Source organism: Jaculus jaculus, chromosome 14 (genome assembly GCF_020740685.1).
Source record: "Jaculus jaculus isolate mJacJac1 chromosome 14, mJacJac1.mat.Y.cur, whole genome shotgun sequence".
Classification (NCBI taxonomy): Eukaryota; Metazoa; Chordata; class Mammalia; order Rodentia; family Dipodidae; genus Jaculus; species Jaculus jaculus.
This window is the reverse complement of record NC_059115.1, coordinates 17,207,923-17,216,880: the sequence shown is the minus strand read 5'-3', so window position 1 is coordinate 17,216,880 and position 8,958 is coordinate 17,207,923. Positions and strand designations below refer to the sequence as shown.

At 43.8% G+C, this 8,958-nt stretch overlaps 1 protein-coding gene across 1 annotated transcript; it reads right to left on the bottom strand.

Moving 5' to 3' along the window:
* Window positions 1-737: 737 nt before the first annotated feature.
* Window positions 738-8,757, bottom strand: LOC101598058 (protein FAM90A27P-like). Its single transcript, XM_045133341.1, has 8 exons — window positions 8,749-8,757; window positions 7,421-7,440; window positions 4,678-4,855; window positions 3,584-3,783; window positions 2,761-2,836; window positions 2,318-2,464; window positions 2,074-2,127; window positions 738-1,619 (listed from the first exon to the last, which is right to left on the bottom strand). The coding sequence occupies exons 1-8, from the start codon at window positions 8,755-8,757 to the stop codon at window positions 738-740; spliced, it is 1,566 nt and encodes a 521-aa protein (XP_044989276.1).
* Between the last annotated feature and the right edge of the window lie 201 nt (window positions 8,758-8,958).

The following is an 8,958-nucleotide window of genomic DNA, read 5'->3' as shown; positions in this document are numbered from 1 at the left end:
AGGAAAAAAGACTATCACTCAAAACTAATAGTGTTTCCCAGTAAAACTGTCTCTCAAACATGTTAGAAACTTTTTTTCCACAATCACATATCCTCTCCATATGACCTAGTCAAAGTTGAGTCATTTATTTGTACATAGTGATTAATCTACAACTTTCTATTGACATGATAGGTAATATCACTTTCTCCTATGTCCAATTATTGTGGGGGTGTATGTGCATGTGTGTAGAGGTGCATGTGTGTGTGTATTCACAAGCGTGTAGAGACCAGAGATCAACAGTGGATATTGTTCCTCAGTTTCCATGCATGTTTTTGAGACAAAGTCTCTCATTGGACTGAAGCTCACCAAACAAACTGGCTGAAAAGTAAAGCCCAGGGATCCACCTCTCTCTGCCTCCCCAGAATCAGGATTACAAGCATACATCGACATGCCTGGCTTTCTTCTACGTGGGTTCTGATTCAGGTCCTCCAGATTTTATGGCAAAACTATATTGTGTTTTCTCCTTAAGCCCTCATATGTCTAGATTATAAAGGACCTTAAATGACTCCCATTTTAAATACAACTTAAGTTTGAAATTTTTAAGTATCCAGGCTCTGCCCCCATCATTTTCACATATATTCTGGTCTGGGAAGCTCTTATTTCTTAGAACATGGCTATTCTCTGCCTCTTTACCTTCCTCTGTCTTCCAGCCACTTCCAAATGATGTGAAACTTTAAACTCTCCCCAAAGACAAGGACTCATTCCCCATCACTGTCCTCAGACGAAGAAACCATAAGGTCTTCATAGAGTACACTCCTTTGAACATGGGGGCCCAGTCTCTCAGAGTCCATTAGGACGTGAGGGCTTTGACCAGCAGGTGTATACTTGTGAGCCTTGTCCTGTCCCATAGAGCCAGTTCTTCCAGGTGCCCTTGGAGCACACATGAAGAGTTGAGGCTGAGAGACAGCTGAGACCTGCAGAGGAGGAGAGCAAGGCGGAAGCTGCAGGGGAGCGTGAGGCTTTGAGGCTCGTGAGTTTGTTGTCTCCTGAGGTGTCTGCTGAGTGCCAATTCCACATGTGCTGGTAGGTGGCTGGTAAATCTGAAGAACCCCCACATCAGTGTCCAGCTGGGGTGTCAGGAAGGAGTTGAGACATGGTTTCTTTCGGAGGCTTTGACAAGTAGGGGTGGAGACCTGGACAGGCTTGCCTGCTGACGGGATTCTGTCTTTGGCATCCTGGCCACACTTTTGCCTGACTGGCTGTGTGTTGGGCTTTGAATCCACATTGGGACATTTGATATGGGCCTGGGAGTTGAAAACAAAACCCGGGGAAGCTGTCTTCTGGGAAAGCTGAGGGATATTGTGGAAGGAAACACCAGATCCATCGATCTTCATCTTGGAGTGGAGTGCAGTGTCCTGGCCACTCTTGAAAGCAGGCTGCAGGGAGTCAGGGAAGTCTATGCCATGTCCTTTGACTGATCCACATGTGCTCTTTTCAAGTTTTTTGTTGTAAGAGGATGTGGGGCAGAATGATCTCCTATCAGATGTCTGAGATGTCTGGACAGGTGGTTGACCTGCGGAAGCAGGACCCACCGAAGTGCTCTTCTTGGTTGTATGGACAGGAGCTGGCCTGGTATGTTTCTGTGGAGAGAAAACCTTACATTACATGCCTCATAATGAAAAGACCTGCCCAATTCAAGTATAGCTAAAATATGAGAAAATAATAAGCAGGTTACATGAAAGCAGGCTACTTTGATAGAAGGGACATGTATTGGGGTGACAGTGGATATGAAAGGGTAATAAGCTGAGTATGAGTAAAGCACATTGATATACATTGTGAAAGTGTCATGAGGAAGTTTATTTTGCATGCTAAAATATAAAATATTTCTTTAAAAGAGGCTGGCTGAGTTTGATCCCCAGCACCCACATAAAAAGTCAAGCATGGTAGAATGTGTCTATAATCCCTACACTGTGGAGGCAGAGGCAGACACAGAAAGATCTTAAGCTCAAGGCCATGTTTAGCTACATCCAAACTTTGATGTCCTCCACAAAAAAGTGGGGAGAGCATAAGTACAAGAGGACTCCTGTCACTCACCTGTGTTTTAATATAGTCCTCATAAAGAATAAAGAAGTGAAGCAAAGTAGGGACCTGAGAGAAATAGACCAGAGAAGAAATGGAGCAAGACTCACCCTCAGAAAGCCACAAGGTGCTGTTGATTCCTTCTGACAATTCAGTAATGTCACTGAGGACACCTTAGGTTTTTTCTGTGGCAGACTTTTTTGAGCCTGCTCTTCTTGCCTGCAGAATAAATCAGGTTTAATGTCTAAATGTGCCTGACCTCCACATCAGTGGTATGGACAGCAATAATGAAGATGCTTCCCAGCTCTTGTTTTATGGTGAGGGAAGCAGCAAAACCCCCATGAATTTTGCTTGTCTTATCCTGTACCTTCTCAGAAGCAGCCATAGTCCTTAAATCTCCTTGCACCTGGTATTGCATAATTTTTTGAGACAGAATTTCATGAATTCCAGGCTGGCTGGCCTTTAACTGAATAGGTAGCTAAGAGTCATTTTCAACTACTGATCCTTCTGCCTCTACCACCCAAGCACTTGGATTATAAATATAGGCCATCCTGCCTTGTTTCTATGGAGCTTCATGCATAGTAAGCAACTACTCAACAATTGTATGGCAAAATTATTCTGCATTGAAAGCAGTAAACAACTATTGCCAGCTTTATCAGAAGCAGCTGTGACAACTCAATAGAGAAAGCATGGACCCCCTACCTGAGATCTTGGGTACCCCTGGCCCCAGCTGCATACAGTAAAGACATAAGGTCTTGTGAACTCATGGGGAGATATACTATAAAGAGGGTAAAAGATCAAGGAACAATGAGCTGTATCGAGGTGCTTTCTTTGGAGTCTCTATGTTCTTTAAGTAGCTCTCATTTTGATGCTGAGGAGGAGCATCTACAGGATGAGCCCCACTGAAGGGCTGCTCTGGGGTCCCATAGTCCTGGACACGGACAAAGAGCTTCTGGAAATGACCACCAGGAAGTCATCATTCAGGGTGGGATGAGACTTCTCTGTGGTTCAGCTGCTCTGCGGTCCCCATGCTCTGTAAGTAAGCACCTATTCTGAGGCTGAGGAAGAAAGCCCCATCAAAGTAACTGTTTAGGGGGCTCTCTCTTTCTATAAATAACCCCTCTCCATACTCTGTGACTCCCAATAAACTCATTATTTCACCAAACTGGTATTGGCGTAATCATACCCTATTTGGGGTGAAGATGTGTTTGATCCCCCCAGGGGAATAGTTTCCAGTCACATTAGCCAATGAAATTATATCCCAACTCCAGTACTGTATACTTTTATTGGGACTCTATGGCTTCTCTGCTATGGGAATCTTCCTAAGCTATTCTATTCCCTTTCCTTTAGTGAGTTTCAGCAACAACATGAGTTCTGAGTGCAAACTCCTGGAAGGTATGCACCCTAGTCAATTTCTCTTATATTTTCCTGTCTGTGGCCAGAGATGTCAAATAACAAGTGAAAGGGGAGTCTGCCTCATCAGATTCCACTGCTCAAGGATTATTCTGACTCTGCAGGACCTCACCTTCGTCTGTCCTCCTTCACCCTGTCAGTTTTGCTGACAAGCCCTGAAGTCTGGAACTGCTGGGGTTTTCTTGGTTTCAGACTCTCCTGCACTTGATTTGAGCCCAAGGGCTTGACTGGAAAAGCATGAGCCCAGTTCTTTATGGGACACCTCTTACTCCTTGCAGTGTGACCGAAGGCTCCACAATTCTTGCATTTTACCTGTGGGTGGGAAAAGGAGTGACCAGTGAATCATCAGTAATCTCACAAAACCTTCAAAGGCTGATATAGGAAAGATTTTTAGAGATGAATATTGACTTGTAGGAGGGGACCTAGAACCCTTTTAGTTGCAGTAAATTCAAGACCTTCCCAGAGCCCATTTCATGGAGAGATCCAAAGAAGAAGGTCTTTGTGTCTAAAGATTATGATGATGATAACGAGTCAGGTAAAGCGGCACACGCCTGCCATTCCAGTACTCAGGAGGTCCAGAGAAAAAGGAATACAAATTGAGGGCTCACCTTGACTACCTATGAGTTTCAGGCCAGCCTAGGCAACTAATGACCTTATCTCAAAATGAAAAGTAAAATGAAAGCTGAAAACGTAGCTCAGTGATAGCATACTGGCCTAGAATCCACAGTGAGGGGCAGGGGGCGTGAATCAGCAGTAGATCTGCCTAGAATCCACAGGGCTGGGAGCCTGGCTCAGAGGTAGAGCTCCTGCCTAGAATCCACAGTGAGAGCTGCGGGTGTGGCTCTGGGGTAGAGCTCCAGTCTAGAATCCACAGTGAGGGCTGGGGGTGTGGCTCAGAGGTAGAGCCTTGCCTGGCACTTGCAAGGAAAGCCCTGAGCTCAATTACTAGTACCACAAGAGAATAAAAGTAAAAGTGATGACAATGATTAGAAAAATCCCAGAATAGACCAGACACTAAACAGGCACCCAGGCTATTCTTCTGAGGCTCTCAATAGACCAGTCAGCCAAGTAAAGGAAGCACAAATAAGAAAGGCTTGAAAACAAAAGAATACATACAAGTTATAGAAACAGAGATCCCATGTGTGAATCCACTTTCTAGAGTCCATACAGAACCCCTAATTCTTAAAAGTTCCAAGACGCACTGACCATAGCTTCTTCCTGTTTGTGCAGGGGAGCCTTGGGCTGCACTGGTCTCCCATGGCACTCCTTCAGACTGTTGTCTTTAAGGGGCCTCTGAGGGTGCGTATGTATGGAGTGATCTGACCTCTGCTTCTTATCTTTGGGCTTTTGGTCAGTCTTACTCATTAATTGATTGTTGGATTTCCTAGTTATAAGAAAAGGATAATGAAATTTATTTCTAAATCATATATATATATATATATATATATATATATATGTATACATATATATATATATATGATTTATAAATATATATTCTGTAAGTAGTCATGTTCCAGCAGCTTGACTTCAGGGCTCTTCAGTGAAACTGGCAGAGAGGAGGACAAAGGTGAGATCCTGCAGTCAGAATAATCCTTGAGCACTGGAACTTGAGGAGACAGACTCCCCTTTTAATAGTTATTTACTGACATCTCTGGGCACAGACAGGAAAACATAAGAGAAATAGACTACGTTGCACACATGACAGGAGTTTGCACTGAGGCTCATGTTGGTGCTGAGTATCACTAAATCATGTGTTTGAGAGAGAGAGACAGAAATGATATGCATGCATATATATCAAAGTCCCTGAGTCCTCTACATTAGCAACTACAGATTAAAAGGACTCACTGACCACTAAATTACACCAACCATCCCCTGGTACTCCAGACTTGTCCCATTCTGTGATCCTCTCATCTACTCACTTTTACTCAGCATCTACTCATTTCCTGAACTGTATGCTGCCTAAGAAAAGGCCATTTGAGGCCGGGCGTGGTGGCGCACGCCTTTAATCCCAGCACTCGGGAGGCAGAGGTAGGAGGATTGCCGTGAGTTCGAGGCCAGCCTGAATTCACCATAGTGAATTCCAGGCCACCCTGGGCTGCAGTAAGATCCTACCTGGAAAAAAAAAAAAAGAAGAAGAAAAAAGAAAAAAAAAGAAAAGAAAAGGCCATTTGACTGACAAATGGTGAGGTTATATTGGCACTCTTGCATAAAAGCATTCTGGGTTCTGGAATTTTCCCAGACATGTGACCCAAGCATTGGCTTTGCTATTTCTGTTTTTGACTTTTTTGTTGTTGTTGTCTTTTTAAGGCAAAATCTCATTTAGCTCAAGCTGGCCTAGAATTTAATATGTAGCCAAGAATAACCTTGAACTCTTGATCCCCTCAAGTGCTGCAATTACAGTTCCAAACTTAAAGTTTCTAACAATATTTATCAAAGCCAGTAGGTAGGCAGTCAACAACTATTGATTGTCTTTTCCTTCTCCTACAGAGTTCAAAAAGAAAGAAAAGCTAAAAACAAAAAAAGCAGCAGCAGCCAGGCGTGCTGGTACACGCCTTTAATCTCAGCACTCGGGAGGCAGAGATAGCAGGATCACCATGAGTTTGTGGCCATCCTGAAACTACATAGTGAATTCCAGGTCAGCCTGGGGTAGAGTGAGACACTACCTCAAAAACAAACAAACAAACAAACAAACAAAAAAGCTCATTTATTTTGGAAAATAAATTTTACATTAAATCAGCCAGATGCCCTGAAAAAACGTTACCAAGCTTTGATATGCAGCCCTTTCCACAAAACCTCCATACCAGACACACATTGTTGTGGAGTCATGCACAGAGCCAATCATGGCAAGCCAATCAAGGAAGCTGTGCAAGCTAACAGTAAACGTAAATTCACACCAGACAACTCACACAACTCAAGCCCATGTTTAGTCAAGCCTGGTGGTACAGGCCTGTACTTCTAGCTACTCTGCAGGCTGAGGACCCAACAGATTCAAAAGTTAAAAGCCTGGCTGGGTGTGGTGGCACACACCTTTAATCCCTTTAATTGGGAGACAGAGGTAGGAGGATCGCAGTAAATTTGAGGCCACCCTGAGGCTACATAGTGAATTCCAGGTCAGCCTGGGCTATAGTGAAACCCTACCTTGAAAAACCAAAAGAAAAAAAAAAAATAAGTTAAAAGCCTGCCATGGCTATGAACTAGTCCCAAGAGAAAAAAGTAAACAAGGCTTATAGCTCAGTAGCAGAATGCTTTATCACTATGAGCAAGGCCCTACGCTCAGTCAGAAGGAAGAGAAAAAAGAAGGGGAGGGGAAGGGAGGAAGGAGACTGGAAAGTGGGGAAAGAGGAAAGATGAGGAGGGAGAGAAGAACAGGGCTGGAGAGATGGCTCAGTGGCGCCAAAGGCAGCTTGCATCCTCAGGGCCCATGAAAAGCATCCGCAAGTAGCACATGGATCTGTAATCCTAATGACCTATGACAGTGAGAGGTGGAGTCAGGAGAATACCAAAGGTAGCAATCCAGCTAGACATGTGCAGCAGCAAAACAATGAGAGACACTGTCTCAAACAAAGAGGGCAAGGATCGATACCTCCATACATGCACCATGGTACCTGCACACCCACCATACACACACACACACACACACACACACACACACACTTTTAATGCCTACGTTATATTGGTGGATATACACAAGACAGAAGCCTCCAAGTATGTTGTTCAGGCAGAATTCTATCCCACAATTATGTCCCAAAAGAAAACCTTCCAAAATATACCCACATCACTCCCTGACAGTATCTACCTCTTTTCTTGGTCTCCATGTCCTTGTGAGCTTGTGTGGGGCAAACATGCTGCAGGCTGGCTGGTTTTATTTGAGTCACAGCGGGCTGTTGGGTCCTCTCCTGGCATCAGAGGAAATCGCAGTAGAACCTCCACAGAGGCAACAACAACCCACCTCTCTGTCATCATATCAATCTGTGAGGAGAAAAGCAAACCAAGATCGATGTTGTCCTCCGTGGCCTGGATAGGCCCTGAGGTAAGAGAAAATAAACAGACTCTCCCTCTCCATTTCTTAAGTCTTTCAAAGTCATGTTGCATCAATCAAAAATTCCTTCCCTCTGCAGCTCACAGTAAGCCAAATGACACCAAAGGGTGAAAACCAGAGAATACTAAGGAGACCCTGAGTTCCCTAGTGGGAGCCAAAGATCTGTAACAGTTCCATGTGACATCCTGATATACTGTGTATGCACTTTACCTGGTCACTGACTTGTATTAGGGTTGGTAAACATTCAATATCATGAAGCCATTGAACTTGGGAGCCGAATGTGCCTCGGGGTGACCTAGTTTTCACTCTACCAAGTCCCGTGCTGCTCCTACCTGACCCCGTGCTTCCCACACTTACATCTCTTTGTGGGATCCCACAGTCCTTTAAGAACTGCTTCCCCTGTTCCATTGAGAGAGTGTTAGGATCCATCAGGGCTATCTTGTCCAAGGAGTTCTGTTTCTCTATAGAAAGCAGAAAATGGTAACATTTGAATTCTTTTTTTTTTTTTGGTTTTCTGAGGTAGGGTCTCACACTACTAGCTCAGGCTGACCTGGAATTCACGAATTCACTATGTAGTCTCAGGGTGGCCTTGAACTCTCCATGATTCTCCTACCTCTTCCTGTCCAGTGCTGAGATTAAAGGCATGCACCAACAGGCCTGGCCTACATCTGAACTCTTTAGAGTCCTGATATCTCTCACATTTGGGATACATTCAACCACCTTCTCCCTTCCATGCCCATCCTCTCTACTATTACCCTTTGTTAAAACTACATGTACAGGGGCTGAGGAGATAGCTCAGTGGTTACAGGTGCTTGTTTACAAAGTATGCTGACCTGTGTTCAATTCTGCAATACCCATGTAAAACTAAATGCTTAAAAGTGGTGCATGTGGGCTGGAGAGATAGTTTAGCAGTTAAGGCGCATGCCTGTGAAGCCTAAGGACCCAGGTTCCACTTGCCAAAACCCACAGAACCCAGACGCATGCACATGGGTGCATGCGTCTGGGGTTTGTTTGCAATGGCTGGAGGTCCTGTCCTGGTGTGCCCATTCTCTCTCTCTCTCTCTGTTTCTAATAAATTAAAATTTTTTAAATAAAAAAATTAAAAAGTGATGCATGTATCTGGAATTCATTTGCAGTAGTAAGAAGCCTTGGAGTTGTCTCTCCCTCTCCTTCCCTCTCTCTCTCTCAATCTCTCTCTCATAAATAGAAATATTTTTGAAACTTATATGTATATTTACCTCCTCCATGATGCTAATGTGATTGAGAAATAAGATATAAAGTACATGTTTGTTCAGTAGAACTGTATATTTGCCACACATGGAATGAAGAGTCCTTATCTAGATACCCTCATAATAAACCACCAAAAAATGTGGGAAATTTACCATAATTTGGTTTCAAATAAAATTCAATAAACAGACAGTCCTCAACTTAAAACATTCAACTTAATG

Bases quoted from the DNA above. Each gene is read 5' to 3' on its own strand.
- LOC101598058 (XM_045133341.1), bottom strand. The intron at 3,784-4,677 runs GTCAGTGCGTCT...TCCCACCCACAG, and splicing joins ACAAACAGGAAGAAGCTATG to GTAAAATGCAAGAATTGTGG. The intron at 2,128-2,317 runs GTCAGGCACATT...TATTTCTCTCAG, and splicing joins TCCATACCACTGATGTGGAG to GTCCCTACTTTGCTTCACTT.